The 17,201-nt window shown below is 37.4% G+C and overlaps 1 protein-coding gene across 1 annotated transcript; it reads left to right on the top strand.

Annotated features, from left to right (window-relative positions):
• Positions 1-10,844: 10,844 nt before the first annotated feature.
• atp6v0b (ATPase H+ transporting V0 subunit b) lies at positions 10,845-16,960 on the top strand. The gene is made up of 8 exons (XM_053330198.1): positions 10,845-11,088; positions 11,927-11,975; positions 12,952-13,035; positions 14,538-14,615; positions 14,873-14,942; positions 15,156-15,207; positions 15,588-15,778; positions 15,987-16,960. Exons 1-8 carry the CDS (start codon positions 11,004-11,006, stop codon positions 16,011-16,013), a joined length of 636 nt encoding a protein of 211 aa, XP_053186173.1. The 5' UTR covers positions 10,845-11,003; the 3' UTR covers positions 16,014-16,960.
• Positions 16,961-17,201: the final 241 nt, after the last annotated feature.

Raw genomic sequence — 17,201 nt, 5'->3', positions numbered from 1 at the left:
GTTTAACCTTGTAAAAAAGTATTTAAGTCAAGGTTTTTTACCTTTCTACAGTTTAATTGTTATAAAGTGTGGCTCTCAACAGAATTACACTTTAAAACAGTTAAAACTATCTACTTAACCTCTTTCACTGGTTTTCCTTATTTTTTATCTCCATGTCAGCACTCTAAAGGTAATGATTCACTGAATTCAGATGTAAATATGACTGAGAGAAATTAAACTTCAGTCTTTGCATCTCTCAATCCAGTCATAGATAACTAAATGAGTCAGTATGCTGTTAATAAAGTGCATGTGGGATTAATTCAAACCCCCCTCTGCCCTCACACACTTCTCCAACACAACAGTTTTTGTAACTTTTCACCACTTACTGTATGATCCAACAATTGTGCCCAGCAATTACTGGAAATTTTGTGCAAAAGTGAGAAAGTAAACATGATCTGAACTCTTCTTCATTCTTCATACAACCACTTCCATTAATTCTTATATGTAAAACATAATGTAACATCATGAATGCCTCTGAGGAAAGCCTTTCCAAAGGGCTTTTGAAAATAATTATACTTTGTGTCATTTTGGGGAACTTCAACGAGTGATTCTGTCATTTTCTATGATAAGCTGTTTCAAGCCTTAATTGCTACTGTGTTAAATAACGACAAAGATATTGTCCTTTTTTATAAGATAGAAAAGTCAGCTCACTGTGAGGTACAGAAAAGACAATTCTGGAAATTTCCACTTGAACAGCATCAAAGCTCTGTAATGTTGCCCTACCCACTTGACTCAACTAAATACTCACGTAATGACTTTCTTTAGAAGATACATACAAACAGCTTGTTAATCATATGAAGCTGGTTTAGAATATCTTTTGGGACATCTTTGTGACATACATACAGTGATAGCATTTTCAATGTTATCCTCTCTAAGAATACAAACAACTAAAAGTTGGTGAGTTTGCAGGACCTTGAAAATGTCTCATGCCAGTCCATTTTTGATCAGCAATCCTTTAAGAATAGAGGTGGCTAATGATTGCTGTGAGCAATCAATGATGACTGATTAGATACTTAACGCCTTTACTACCTGCTGAAATCTGGACATGCAGCAGAGCAGGAAGGAGCAACGGTAGAGAATGGCTTGTGCCAAGTCAGTTTCTTGTCAGGTGTATAATAGTAATTAAGGTTTATGTCAATTTTTGCAATAAAAAAGAGACTTCTCTCTTTCAATTAATCAAATCCATGAATACAAAATATTTTTTTCTGGTATTTATGCCTGCAGTCATACCTTTATTGACTGCATTTACTGTAAAACAAGTTTAATTTATGGTTATACTAAAATGATGACTGACATAATGTTGCGTATGTCAGGGTGCAGGAAGAACAAGAACATGTGTGATAAGATAACAAGTTACAAACATGATGATAAAAAATACACAAATTAACATGGCAATGTACAGTATAGGTCTCCACTGAAATTAACTGAATTTCTAGCAAAACGTGGTCTGGCATAGATGCAAAAGATTCTCCATTTGTGATAAATACAATAAAATGGAACATTGCACCATCAACGTCAGGCTGCCCAGCGCAGACAGCTCAATAACATTTGCTTCTTTCTGTCTGTTGTTTCAAAACACCAGCACTCAGGTAGATGATATATCAAGGTACCATATCCAAGCCGAAGGGAGCACATAGTTGATTACACTATTAAAGAGTTGGAAAAGTTTTATAAATTATACATGGTGGGTTATTTATTTAGGTTTTGTTTTGTTAGACGTGTGACTTGATGGTTGATTATGCCATTAAACAGTTGGAACAGGTTTATAGATTATACACAGTGGGTAATGTTTTGTGAAAAAGTGCATTGTTTTTTTCATTCTGCATGCAGTCCTTACTTTATGATAGAGTGCCTATAAGTATAAGTATTTAGCATTGAATTTGTAGCATTTGAATTAAAGTCTCCCTATTTAGCATTTATAAGCAATATACATATATAGTAAATGGTCCATAATCCACTTTAATTTAGTAGTTATAAGCAAATAAAGAGTGTTTATATCTGTCTGCAATTATAACTTGCCTAGTTACTAACTGTCATGAGGACATTTTATATTACCACAACTGTGTTTTACTATGTTGACACTCATGATATGTTTACACGAGAGAATATTAAAAACAAAAATCCCATTGTGCCCATCTTTTATGTCAGAGCCAGAAAATGAACAAAAATACAACTTGAAATACGACACAAGCTTATGTGAGCACATTTGGCAAGCAGGTAAATCATGCAAAAACATATTATTTCCTGGTAATCCCTGCCTATTATTGAGACTCTATGTACCTTTCCAAAGATGGTTAATTTGTGTGGCTGGAGCTGGGTGGACATATTATTGTTTTGCAGAGGAAAGCAGCATCTGTAGCATCCTCAGAAAGAATTATAGACTCACTGATGTCAATAAGTGATGATTACTGTACATATAGAGAACTGAGCCTTGGGCAATTTTATGTGCACACAACAGATTGTATGAGAGCTTACATCCTGATTAGGGACTTATTCATGAGCAGTCGTTTTATGGTCTTTATATACCCAAAACAAATCTCCCAATACTGTATATGACAGTAGACAAGAAAATCTATCCATATTTATATTATATGGTGTATTCTAGCTCATTACTTCTTTGTTCCTAATCAGTATTACATAATATCACTATAAATGTATTAGATGCAAAATGACAAACCCTGAGTATCAGAGAATAACAGGGCATTGCATGTAAACACACTTAGCTGTGCTTAATGTTAATGGAGCTTGATGAACTTGAATTGAACATTATGCTTTCTGTCCTGTCTGTTTGATTAACCCTTGGCATTTGTCAGCAGCTTAAGAAGGAACATCTGTATTTAGAGTGTGTACGTGTAATGGAAACAAAGTGGAGAAAAGAGGGGAGATGTCTGTGATAACATGTGAGAACAACGAATGCTTTCTCTTATTGTGATGTGAAATGCATCACTTCTTGTAAATGAATTGCACTTTGGTCAATGGTGCCATTTTATTTATTTCCATTTTTTCAATAAAAAAAAAAAGTAATGGAAAAAAGATAAAATGAGATGGAACAAGAAAACATGGAACGCTAAACAATATCTTATTAATGTGCTGGATACTCACATGTTTTCAAACTGACAAATGAGCTATTTAGCCTTGCCAGGATAAGCTCTGACCCCAGTCATAAAAATCTCAAAAAAGTGATCATGCTTACATAACCTGGGGCAGTGAAACATACTTGCACTTCATCCCATACATAACCGCTTTGTATTATATCGCATGCATGTTGCGTTTCCATGGCAATACTTGAAATACTCTATTTATACTTGGGGCATCAGGGTGGATGTAAACAGCACAACACAAATAATACTGGGCTTTGTTTTGGGCTATTTTACTAAATCGTGCATGCATGTAAACACATTCAAAGACAATGCCTTGGGGACATTGTTATGGGGAAATATGCCTTGAATGAGTACATGTCATTTAGTGCAATGAAGGGATGTGTTTTAAGCGGCATGCAACAACATTACCGCTGATAGAGTTGGTTAGAAAATAAAACGAATGTTCTACTTTTTATGTAATGTAATAATGATAATATTCAGTCTTACATCAGCAAGGCATGTACAGTCACTTGTTCTTTAGATGCCAAATGGTGATTAAATAGGTTTGTATGATGAATAATTCAGACAGCATCACCTCTGTGGTTATCCAAGCAAACAATGTGGGTCTTCTTTTACACAATATGGCCAATGTTTGTTGGCACCCTATATATACACCCATACAGTATGTAACTGCTGAACATTTCATTTCAAAACGATGTTTATTTGTCCACTGATATGACAGCAGTCCTTTGAAGAGGTTTTCTATTTTGGAAATAGTTTTGAATCTGGCTGCAGGGATTTTCTCTCATTTAGCCACAAGACCATTAGTGAGGTCGACCGCTGATGTTGGGGCGATAAGGCTTGGATAGCAGTTTGCTTTTCAATTAATCCCAAAAGCACTGAATGGGGTTGAGGTTAGGCCTCTAATGCAGGCCAGTCAAGTTCTTCCATACCATCTGAAAACTATTTCTTTGTAGACTTCACTTTGTGCATGGTAACATTAATATTTCCCTTAATTCGAAATACAGGCGCTTTCAGACAGTCCCTGAATTATACACTTTCAAACAAGCAATGAACAAACATATACATGAAGTGAAACAATGATTCACTGTGCGCTTATGTCACTCAGGGTTCCCCTTGTGCTGGCAGAGTACCAACCCTGAAGTAGGAGGTAAAAAAGTCCCTCAAAATGGCCTTTTAAACACTGTGTAAAGTGAATTCAGACATTTTCTTCTAAACACATTAAATAGGTCGTAAATGTATTTCTAAAAAAGGTGTAAAAGCATTTCAACCAATTAGATTTGAATTGTGGAGCTAGGCTTCACAAACTGTGTTTCAAGATTTCTGTGTTCAGGATTTAGTGGGCGTGTCTGAAAATCACTGACTGCAGTTAGCCAGTTGGCTGAATTAGCCGCCGAGCTAACAGCTGAGTTAGCCGCCGAGCTAGCAGCCGAGATTTTTTAATTTTTTAAAATTTATTCCAGTATTATGACAATACAAACATTTAAGGCACATTCTGTGACACCATAATTGAAGACGTTGAATCAGCTTGTAAGATATGAAGAGAAGCCAATACAAAGCTAGCAGCCGAGTTCGCCGCTGAGCTAGCAGCTGAGTTAGCAGCAGAAAGCTCTCAGATGTAGAGTCCATGTTTCGGGTAGACTTTGATTGACAGGTGACACTTGGTAGGGGGCGGGGTTTCAGCGAATTCGGCGGGCACTCCCACAGCGTTTGGGAGAAGAGAAAGAGGTTGCTTTTTACACAACTTTGAAGCCTAATTTCATATATTTGCCGATTTTTTTAATCATTCAAATTTGGCAGGGTGGTTAACAACACACTTTTCTGTGGTATGTCAAACTCAAAACACATATGTATTTTTACTTTACACAGACTTTAAGAACTACAATCATTCCTAGTTCCTGCAGTGTGGACATAATAGAAACGGGGTAGTTCCTCCAACAGTTCTTAAAGCTTCTCCTGTCCAAAAGCACCTATTGTCACATTTGGTCACCAAGCAGACAGTGTTGCTAATACAACATTATAAATAACTGTTAATAATTACTGTTCATTGGTGACTGGTGACTGATCACTTTGTTTCTTCTTGACATGAATCACAACACAACTGATTTGGCAGCATCATTGAATTTTTATGTCCAGTAATGTTTTCAAAGTTTCACAGTTGCTCCAAGCAAAAACTTGCTGTAGTCAATCTTTACTGAAAGCATGTTCAGCTCATACTGTACATACACACATACTGCAGGCAGGAGAAAGAGCTTATGGCCTAAACCATGAAAAACAGCCCAGTAAAATTTGTTTTGACACCAGCCTCTAAAAATCAATCCTCTATTATGAAAACAGCAACATAGGCCAAAGGTGATATTATTTAATTTTGTATTGAACATCATTTTTACATAAAAAGGCTGAATGCTGCTCAAGGTTGTCAAACAGTTACACTGTTGGAGGTCAACAGTATTTGCAATTTAATGAATGAACTAAAACAAACTATGACTGGAGGGTCGCCGGTTCAATTCCCAGAACTGGCAGGATGAATCTGGGTGGGGAAAGTGAAGAAACAGCACTTGCCCCTCCCTCATTACCACCACTGAGGTGCCCTTGAGCAAGGCCCTAAAATACCCCACTTGCTCCAAGTGAGGCTGCTCAGTGGCCAACAGATCAGACTGTTGCTGTACTGGGCAGCTTCCAGGTGTGAATGTGTGTAACTGTGTGAGTGTGATCAGGGCATTGCTGGAAAAGAGAGCACTACTCTCAGTTAATTTCCCTTGAATAAATAAAGGTTAAAAAAACAAAAACAAACTGAAAGGGATGGAGGTCAAACTGACCCTGGATGAGCATGGATAGGAATAAGCATCAACAGACCTAATGGACAAGACAGAGGTCAGTACATCTGGTCTAATTGGTAGGCACATGTTGTTCAGCAAAGTCAAAGACCATTTGCCTTTGGTCAGTTTTCAGAAAGCTACATAGAAATAATGGCCTATGCAAAGATATCTCTATCTGAAGCAGATGTTGTAAGCAGCTTCCCTGTCTCCTGTGGTGGGATAAAAGAGAAATGTGTACTCTGAATCATTAATGAACACAGTATGGTGTTACAGCATTAACAGAACACATCACAACAACAACACATGTATGTGATTTATTAATGGCTAAGGCTTGACAAAATTCGTATACAAAACACCTCTCAATGAAGGTGGATGTGCTAAGGAAGAAAACCAAAAGATATACCAAAATAGCCTACAACTATTTTCTGCAAGTATTGCATACATTTTAGGGAGGCTGTTCACATGAATTTTGTGGCGTAATTTTTTCAGCTTTTCCAAAACCAAAATAGCAAAAGTGTAATAAACGATGATACAACCTATGTATCTGTTAACATCCATGTTAGCTTAAATGGTAGCATATACTTCCAAGGTGATGGAGATACTTCACACTACAGGTTTAGGACAATATAATGTATCAAGTGCAAATATAAAACCCCTTTATTGTTCTCTTTTTTAAAATAAGTCCACTGGAAAAGTCAGCCAGTGACCAATTCATGGAGCTAACATTAGCTTAATTAGCCAGTACTAGAGTTGATAGTTGTTTCAGCTGCCAAAATTGATTGTTACTGAATAGAAATAAGAGGCCACTGTAAATCATTCACTATGTTTACATGCACACTACTATTTCACTATTATTCCAATTATGACAATTTTCCAAATTTGATACAAGTCAACAGCATATTCCCTTTGGATGTCCTGTATTACACTAGCCTACAGTTTGCAAGTAGCCTATGGGATAGAGATGCATGTCATGTGGTAGAGCAGGAAAGCAGACAGAGGCTTCACTGCATTGGCTTCCCGTAAAATTCAGAATAGAATTCAAAATCCTCCTCCTCACCTTCAAAGCTCTCTTAAAGAACTGATAGTACCTTATGTACCTACTAGAACACTGCGCTCCCAGCATGCAGGTCTACTTGTGGTTCCTAGTATCTCTAAAAGTAGAACAGGAGGCAGAGCCTTCAGCTATCAGGCTCCTCTCCTGTGGAACCATCTTCCAGATTTGGTCCGGGGGGCACCCTCTCTACATTTAAGAATAGGCTTAAAACGTTCCTTTTTGATAAAGCTTATAGTTAGGCCTCTTTGAGCTCTTAACTTATGCTGCCATAGGCTTAGATTGCCGGGGGACCCCCATGATGCACTGAGCTTCTCTCTCCTTCTCCCTCTCTACCCATCCTTCTATATCCATTAACATTCAAATTGTTTTATTTACACACTGTTGCTCCAACATGATTTACAACACACGGACGTAAACGTGTCTAAAACATCAAATGCGTGATTTTCCTCGACCATATTTACCAAACATGATCTTTGATCATCGTGAAATGTTTTTCAGAGGTGCAACAAGCTGGACCTGTAAGGTGCTAAAGTGTTACCATTGCAATAACAGTGGTCACAAGTTAATTTGGCCGTGGTGTGTTGACAGTCGTGGCTATGCAAACGTCAATTTTAATTCAACAGTAATTGTATCACTTTATAACAATTGTCAGCTATGTAGATGTGTGGCCTAATGGTAAATCACTAGGCTGGGGATATTTTGCAGTTGGTTCAAATCCCGTGTCGGGTGACTTTTTATTTATTTATTTTTATTTGAACATGTATACAGAATATGGTGTCCAGTATTTCGGATCCCACAATTGTACTTCGCAACATGAGGTATCATGCTTGGATTAAGCAGGTGAAGCGAGAGATAATCAGATATATATGGACGTGCATTCAGGCATTCGCGAGGTCAGCTACATTTTCTCTCCGTGACGGGAACATCTGCAGTAGCGGTGTTTGTTTACAAACAAAGGTAACCAGTTAACGTGAAAACCAGTTGATTTGTAACACCGGAACAACAGACAACCCTGGCAACCCGCAATTCCGGCCGCTAAATGGCTGGTACAATGTACACAGAACGTGTCAGAACGTCATTGTCGAACCCGTCAAAAAATTTTTAAAATATTAATTCAGACTAAATATTTTTTTATGGAAAAGCAATACTTTCATTCTGTACCCCTCAAAACGCCCCGTGGCTGTATTATTTTTAAAAAAAATATATAGCTTTTAATAAATATTCTACATATTCAACCTTTAAGGTAATTATTAATTTTTTGCACAAAATGTCCAAACAATCTCAAGTTTTGTAATTGCACATGAATTGTATGTAATTATCTTACATATTTCACAGTTGACTTTATTGTTGCTGAAATGAGCAGAATGCAGCCTCTAAGCTCTTGCCAGGTGGTTAGTCATCATGCATCACTCATGCAGTGAGCAGTCTAGACACAAAATCCCGATCCTCCATGGTGCAGAGATGGAGGGCATGAAAGAAGGAACATTACATTGTTTGGCCAGAGTTCATGAGTTGAGATAATCATGATCTTCACAAATTGTAAAGTGTGGAACATTTTTAGGTATTTGTTTTTCCACTATTCAGGACTTAAGACCAGTACAGTCAGGCTGACAGCCAAGTTAAGACTTTGGAGGGTTAGGGTTAGATGAGCGTAAAACAGCCTAAGGTTAGATGCAAAACATTTCAACAGTTGTATAAACACACAATCAACTATAGTCATCATTTTTCAGCAATTGTGAGTAAATATGGGAGAAATCATCTCCTGCAAAAAAAAAGAAACTCTGTATAAAAACCCATGTGAAGGGAATCTTACATCTCTTCCCATGCTTAAAGAGCCATTAGATGGCTGAAGGTAACCGGAGGTTTTAATTTTAGCAATAGCTCTAATGGAAGATTATTGGAAGAGCCTATTCAGGAGACATGCAACTTAGAGGCTTTATATTTTTGAGAAAAGAAACCTTTTGAGACTTTTGATATGTCCAGAGATACAACGACTTAGAGAATCTACACATCTACCAAAGCCATTTTCACAGGATGAAAAAAATACCCATTTTTAACTGTAGTTTAAGTGTAGTTATCTATACCACACTTGGCTTTTGAGCACATAGCACCTGTGTCCAAGGATGGAGTTCTTTGTACATGCAACAGCTTTTCCTATCGTTTCATTCATTTAAAGTCAACTACAGCTTGGCTGATCAGTAAAGGTACAGATGGGCAGTTTCATGATGACAACATGATGGAATAAACAATTCTTTATTTTAGTTAAACGAAAACTGACTCACTGATGCAAAATACTTTTTTTCCTCTTCCAGGATCATTGTCTTTGCACTCCTGTGTTTGCTGATACAGCTGTTTTTAGGTTGTCAAACAAATAGTAAATGGTATCAGGCCACAACTGGCAGCAGAATTCATTGAAGTTAAATTAACTGAAGTTGAAGGGAATACCACCAACTTCATTCTTCTACTTCAAGACATAGTTCTGTCAATGTCTTCCCGCTGAAAGAAGACCTATGCAGGTGTGGGGTATTCCAGCAATTTAGTATTGAAAATATTATACATTTTGGGGACTTGCAGCATACAAAATAAGAATGGTCAAAATCACAGCAGAAGAGGATGACGTACGTATCTCTTGTATGTGTCAAATGCCAGAAATGCTGGATTTTACATTCCCAAAATATATAACTACAGCACCTTTCAAATGGACTTCATTTCTATGGTTTTATACATGTTAAAATATTTGAAGGATATGTCATCAGTGTTAATTATTTAAACTCTCCCTCCAGTAAAATGTCCCCAAATAATTAACTGTCAGTTATCTCAGACTTATGAGAGACAAACTCAAAAGCATTGTTTCTCCATCAACAAAGTACTATTTCAATTAACAAAACACCTTAACAGGCAACATCAAACACAACAGCATACAGTACTATTTTGGTTAAACAGGTATTTGGAAATTGTGTAGAAAAACTTTATGGAATTGTAATAGCAATACAGTAATGTAAACATACTCCTTAGTCCACGCTTAGTTAGAAATACTTTATATAGCTTACAAGTTAGCTGCTTTAGTCCAGTGATTCTCAACCTAGAGGTCAGGCTCCTCCAAAGGGTGACCAGATGAATCAGAGGGGTCTTCAGATGATAAATGGGAGAGGAAAAAAGAAGAAAAAAAAGAAAGTATATTGGAAAGTTTAATTTTTTGTTGAAATGAAACCATGTGAGAAGTTTAGAGGGAGAAATGACTATTTGGTGGAGCTGTCAACAACTCATAGACATCTGAAACCCTGACCCTGAGCATGCACTGCTCTGCTTTGTTTAAGATGTCAAAAGCCCAAAAGGTTGAAAATCACTGGTTTAATCTTTAACATTACTTTAAAAACTTGTTGTATTATCCATTCTGACAAATTGTGATCATACAATGGCGACCTAACAGATAATGGACTGGAAGCTGGAAAGTTAAAACTTTTATGAACTGAGCAGTCTCATACTGCACAGTGCTTTATCACTGTGACTCCTTCACGAATGCAAGAGTGACATCACGTGTCCACTGTAGGCGCTGCAGTGAGCTGTCATCCGGAGTGGGACGCAGCCTTTCAGGACACATTAGTCACAATAATCATATGCTACCTCTAATGGCTTAGCTGCATATATTTTGTCGTTGTGTGTTCTACATGATAAAGCATAATTGTTTTTTTTTACAGGCTGTGTTAACTGATTGAAGAGTACACAAACAATTTAAACAGCGCCACCGCTGAGGAAAGGTGAAGAAAAATAAGTAATTGCTCGCAGCCCTGCACTTCCCGGTCACATGCTCGTCAAGCTGGGTCACCTGACACCATCATCCAGCTTCTCCTTTTGATGCTCTTCATCCTCCATCGACGGGCAGCGCTTCTGAAACAGTAATATATCATTGTCTTTAGCTGTTCTGGCTTCAAATTTTTAGATTTGAGCCGAGGATAGCTTGCCGATCAAGCAGGAAACCCCGCCGAGTAGATGCTGTTAGAGTGGATGATGAACGGACACGCCATTCTTTACACGGGGGTCACTTTGGCCTTCTGGACCACCATACTAGTCGTTGGTAAGATTAGATTTTCCCAGGAAATAAAGTCATAATATACGCATTTATGAATGAAATAATCTATTTCACAAACATGAGCAACAATAGCACTGTGTTAACCCATTCTGTTTGAATGGAAAATTGCAATAGCCTGCGTTTGACAGCTATATTTGGGACCCGGCTAAATCATGGGACTAGAGTGGTTGCGGCTGGTTCCGTTTCGTCAGCTAACGTTACTTTGGGTAGATTAAATTGCTAATAGGAGACACACTGTAATAGTTAAAACTCTGAAGACACGCAAACGCATTTTTATAATCGAAATTTCATGTGTTAACTCCAATTAGCATGTCGGTAGCGTTAACTTAATGGTAAGGTTATGCTAGCAGCGTTAGCTCATAGCAGATATTTCAGAGCTTTAGAGTTAGACGATGGACATCAGTATTGATTCTTTATGTTAACCACATTAAAGCTTTTTTGTGTGGGAGGTGTGATATTATGCTGGTTTGCAACTTTGTCACTAGTGTCAAGATGTTAGAAATATGGAGGCTAACGCTAGCTCGTTAGCTGTTCTTCTGCACAGCTGGCTGATTTGAGACGGTCCCGATCAGGAACATGAATCTCACATGAGAGTGAGCTTTCACACTGAAGCTCAAACTTCTTTACATGACTTTAACATATTAATGTGACTCAGTTTCACGCACGATACAGAGAACAGGTTTTTAAATGCAGTAACACACTGTATACGTCTGCAGGGCTCTCTCTTTTCTCATAGGTTGTACTAAGTTAAACTGTCAACATATAACTTGTAAGGCAGTTTTGCACATTTGTACCTGAGCTATTATATTTTTTGTTTCCACAGGTATCTGCTATACCATATTCGACCTTGGATTTCGCTTTGACGTGGCATGGTAAGTACATAGTCATGACATAAAGACAAACTATTGTTCAATTCTAGGCTCCAACACTGGTTCAAGCAAGACTACCAAACTTCAATAAGTGATTTTCTTATTTTGTCACTCACCTGTCACATTACACCCTGGTTGTCTATTGATATTTTGCTTGATTTGACAGTTAATATTTTTTAAGTTAAGTGTTTTAAGCCTTCATGTTGTAGAAAAGTACATAATGAGGGTTGGGGCTGTTTTTAATAACAGTACCAAACAATGGATGTAACAAAGCTGCACATATTTCTCCCAGATTGCACAATTATGAGTTTCAATCAGTTCAAGAGTGTAGTGTTGTTCCTCATATTGCTGTAGATGTTGTGACTGTGACTTATTCAAGGCCTGGTCTGTTATTTGAAGTGGCGGCACTAATCTATTTTCACATGAAGAGTCAAATGTCAACTGTTTTTATCTTCCTGGAAGTAATGACCCTCGAATTTTTTAATTATTATAATTGTAATGATTTCCATTGGTGTGTAACTGCTCTGTGTGTAGGAGCACTCTTGGTTTGATGTAATAGATCATTTGTGATATTTGCCCTAGTTTCCTCTATAAGTTAATGTCTGCCATTGTTTGGTTCCTCATTCATTAGCTGTGGTAACACACTGCCTGAAGGAATTGTGTAGACCGTAAGATAAACTTAGTAAAACGGCTGCACTGTGCTTGAAATTGAAAATATTTCACAACAAATTTAAAACATGCTTACATTGCATTACATGATTTTGGCTTTTGCACCTTATTCCTGAGAATAACATTATTTTTTCTAATATTTGACTCTGCTTTAAACTGAAAAACTGCAATAATACTTAATGGAGAAAAACTTCAAAGTTTGAGAAAGAATACCCCTTTTAAACACCCTTTTTAACATCATGTAGTATAAAAATGGGAAGAGGATCCTCTTAAAGTGTATTCTTAATCATCTGTACCTCTCTGTTCATAGGTTCCTCACAGAGACTTCTCCTTTCATGTGGGCCAATCTGGGCATTGGCTTGGCCATCTCTCTGTCCGTGGTTGGAGCTGCTTGGTGAGTATCTGATCATAAAAAGAAATGTGACTCAAAGTACAAACTTACAGACAGCTGTCTGATATTTTTAATGTGTTAAGCCAAAGTTGGTGGTATTTGAGGGCATGAAATGGTCCAGTCTTTCATGTTATCATTTCCTCTTTTTTGAAACACTCGGAAAATAACATGATGTGTAACAGTGGAACTGGAAAATCTTAGAATAAGTAATAAGGAGCACACTCAAGTGTCCTTGGGGTCGAGTTTTGTTCCTTTTTTTTTTTTAGCACTGAAATTAAGTGGAGAATCAAAAGATGCAAAAACAAACAAGCTTTTAATGAGACTACGTTCAGAAACAAAAAAAACTTGAACCATGCGTGAAAAAAGGAAGTCCTCTCATTAATTTAAATGAGGCCAGTTTCACGACACCGAAGACTCTGACAAAATAGTTGTTGGGCGAAAAAGTTGAACCTGAATCCACTTTTGCCAGACTGCTCCACAACATCATCCAGCAAGCCGGTAGATGACTTTAACATGAACACTGTATGCCTGCTGCTTACCTCCTGATCCTTGTGGCAACAGTTAAAAGAATTGCTGACTTGATAACTTTCCAGAGTCTTAAAATCCTGTCTGAGTAGTATAATAAACCTCTTTTACTCATTGCTCAAACTGGCCTTCTTGTATTTCATGTCTCACTTTTATCTGAAGCAGCACGCCCCCACACTGCAGCTCTTAGATTGTTCTCAGTCCGAACACTCACCCTGCCAGACCGGGCCAACCTCTCCTAGTTGTAGTCTCACTCCGTCACATCTTGTGTTAAATTTTGTACTGTTAATCACAGCTCATGGTCTGCAGACTCCCAATTGCATGTACACTATGTGCCTGTGCTCTAAAGAACATCCAAACGAAACAAACTAGCCAATCTTTTTCACACCACAGTAAAGCTTATTAAACAGTCTCATAATATTGGTGTAGAAATAGAGAATATTTCTGATTTTAAAAAGTTGCTTCCAGCACCAAAAAGTTATGCTTTGCCTGTGGTCTTTTTCTTGTGAAAGAAGAAAATGGATTTAAGAATAGAAATTTTTTTTGCAACCGGTCAGAGAGCGGCTCTCTAATTGACTTCCTCTGACACTGATTAATGATAATAATGTGTATTCTTCTTATCTGCTCACTAGTGTCCTGAAAATCCCTTTCTGCCTTTATGTTACTGTCTGAGCTGTTAATGCTTTTAAGAGCTTTGTGTAGGTTAGGTATCCATTTTCTTTATTTCCATCAATTTAATTTAATTTAGATGCTCCTATATGAGCTTTGATTTAATATCTGCTGTTGAAATGATTTTATATGACAATTTCTCACTCAGTGTGGGCTAATATTAGTGTTTAGGGACCTCATTCTTTATGTTTTCAACTTATTTTTTCCAGAGCAGGAGTGAAAGAATAAATGATCAGTTCTTTGGTTATGCCTTCATATCGTATCAACCGGTGTTGTTCTATGATGTGCTGATCAGTGTTTTTGTTTTCCAGGGGCATCTACATCACCGGCTCGAGCATCATTGGTGGTGGTGTCAAGGCTCCTCGAATTAAAACCAAGAATTTGGTCAGGTAGGCTCACCGAAGAACAAAATGTCCAATTCTCCTCTATTCTGTAACAATAACAAATATTGCAGCTAAACCAAGAAATCCTAGATTAGATATAGTTTATAGTTAAATTCCTAATATTTGAACAGTGAATTACAGTTTTACTAGTCATCTCTGATCAGTGTCTTTTAGTATTTCTTTGTGTGGGCAGCCTGAACCTTAATCATTTTCTCTCATTTTGTTTTTTTTATTTAATTTCATTTTTTAATGTCTCCCTTTAGCATCATCTTCTGTGAAGCTGTAGCGATCTACGGCATCATCATGGCGATTGTCATCAGCAACATGGCTGAGGTAAGCTATGATTTATTTTCACTGTTTTGTTAATGATCAAGACAACTGCACTGTTATGCATTTTGTCTTCAGGGGGAATTTGACATGTAGAATATCAGATGAGGAATTAAAACTTGAGTCGTACACTGGGACTGAAAGACGTGTGACATGATGTATAAATATCAGAAAGAGCATGGTGCGTTGGTTTTAAAAATAATCTCTTTCATCTTGTAGAACTTCAGTGGAACAACCCCAGAGACCATCGGAGCAAGGAACTACCAAGCTGGTAAGAAAACAGACAGGATTGCGACTCATCATAAAATGACACTTGGAGTTCACTGAATATTGGGTGAAATTGCAGAATTCAAGCTGGATTTTTCTCACTTTTATAAGAGGAGTGTCTCTACAAGCAGTAATGACAACCTTAAGAATCTTGCAGCATTCACTTGTAATGATTTTACATAGTTTTAAAAATATTAAGTATGAATTGCTCAGTGTGTTTATGAAATCTAAAATTTAAATATTGGAACTGATAAAGATCAGTAGTTTGAAATGTAACATATATTAAAACATAAATTCTGAATACTGTTTTACGAGGAGCTGTAATTTTTGTGGCCAGTTCCACTGTGGATTATTCACCAATGTCTTTGATTTCTATCCTACTAGGTTACTCCATGTTTGGAGCTGGGTTGACTGTGGGCTTTTCCAACCTCTTCTGCGGCATCTGCGTTGGCATCGTGGGCAGCGGAGCAGCACTGGCAGATGCCCAGAACGCCAGCCTCTTCGTGAAGATCCTCATCGTGGAAATTTTTGGCAGTGCAATCGGCCTATTTGGTGTCATCGTAGCCATTTTGCAGGTAAATGAGACAAATAACTTTTCTAATATCATGACAATCTTTCTTTTTAAGTGACCATTTGTTGTTGGCATTTCTTAGAAATGACAGAACAAAGAGAGTAATTATTTCCACAAACATCTAGATACGTGTATGTTGTGTAGACTTGACGATTTTAGGTGTGCCTACGTTTAAAATTCTGCGATAACTGATTTCTTTTTTTCCCCCTCAGACGTCGAAAGTAAAGATGGGAGACTAGGAGATTCATTCATACGCTGAGAACACACTGCTGGAAAATAAGATGGATTATTGTGTAAATACATCGTAAATTATTTAAATGTCTCTATTTGCCTGGTATTGTTTTTAACCATCATTCACGGAAGAGTGGTACAGTTGCTTTAAAGGTGATGTTGTGTTTTTCATGCACATTCTTACTTGTTAATACAATAAACCAGCGAACACTGAATCGCTCTCAACATTTAAAGACCGGATCAAGTCATACAGGTTGGAACATTTTCATGATGCTTTTTCTGACCTCTCTCAGTGAATGATAGTTAAAAATCACACTAGAGTATTTGAAAATATTTGTGTGTGTGCGTGTGTGTGATTGCTGAACATGTGGTCTTTTTTTTTTTTTTTTCTTCCTTGTGAAGCATGAGCGTGTTTATCACTGTGTTTATTACTGTAGCCTGGTCTGTCAGAGGTTTTGTTTTCATGTGTTGTCTTTTTTTTTTTTTTTTTAAACTTGTCTCTGCTAATAAGAAAGTGGCCCTTAAATCCACACTGTGGCCCAATACAGTATTTAGTCGGACCTCCTACTGTAGAAGTGATGGAGAATCTACGGGATTTTGAATTAGAGTTACTGGTCTGGAAGCATGAGGAGTGTCACAGGACAGATGGACAGACTATTTGGAAGGCTGAAACAAGTCAGATCACAGCAGCATATCTGCTCTGTCATTCACTTCCTGTTCCCCAAAACGTCGTGGCATTAAATCCTCTACATTTAGAACCCATGATCTGCTAGGTCATAGCTCCCAGCCAGAACACTCCTAATTTTTGAGTTCAGTTTTAACAAGGTTGTTATCCCTTTTCAGCAGTTTTTATGAGAACGATATGGACAAAAAGTGGATTCTTCAGTGTTGACTAGCATAAAATACTATAAGAGCTTATTTCCCAATGTGTTGTGCATAAAGACCTGTCAGCTTAGGAAATATTAGGTCACTCTACATTAGCCACACAGAGTCATCACAATTACTAGTATTGCCTAATACTCAAGATGAACTTTTCTTATTTGCTGTAGCATCTCCATCACTGAACCACAGGAAGAACTTTGTATAAACACAGTTGTTTCATCCAATCTCAGGTGGTCTGACACCCAAAACTTTGGGCAACTGTGGACTCATTACATAATCAAACTGCTAAACTACAGGTTTTTGAATTTCCTATA

The sequence above is a fragment of the Scomber japonicus genome, chromosome 12 (assembly GCF_027409825.1).
Source record: "Scomber japonicus isolate fScoJap1 chromosome 12, fScoJap1.pri, whole genome shotgun sequence".
Lineage (NCBI taxonomy): Eukaryota > Metazoa > Chordata > Actinopteri > Scombriformes > Scombridae > Scomber > Scomber japonicus.
The sequence above is the reverse complement of the archived record's forward strand: the minus strand, read 5'-3'. Positions and strand labels throughout refer to the sequence as shown.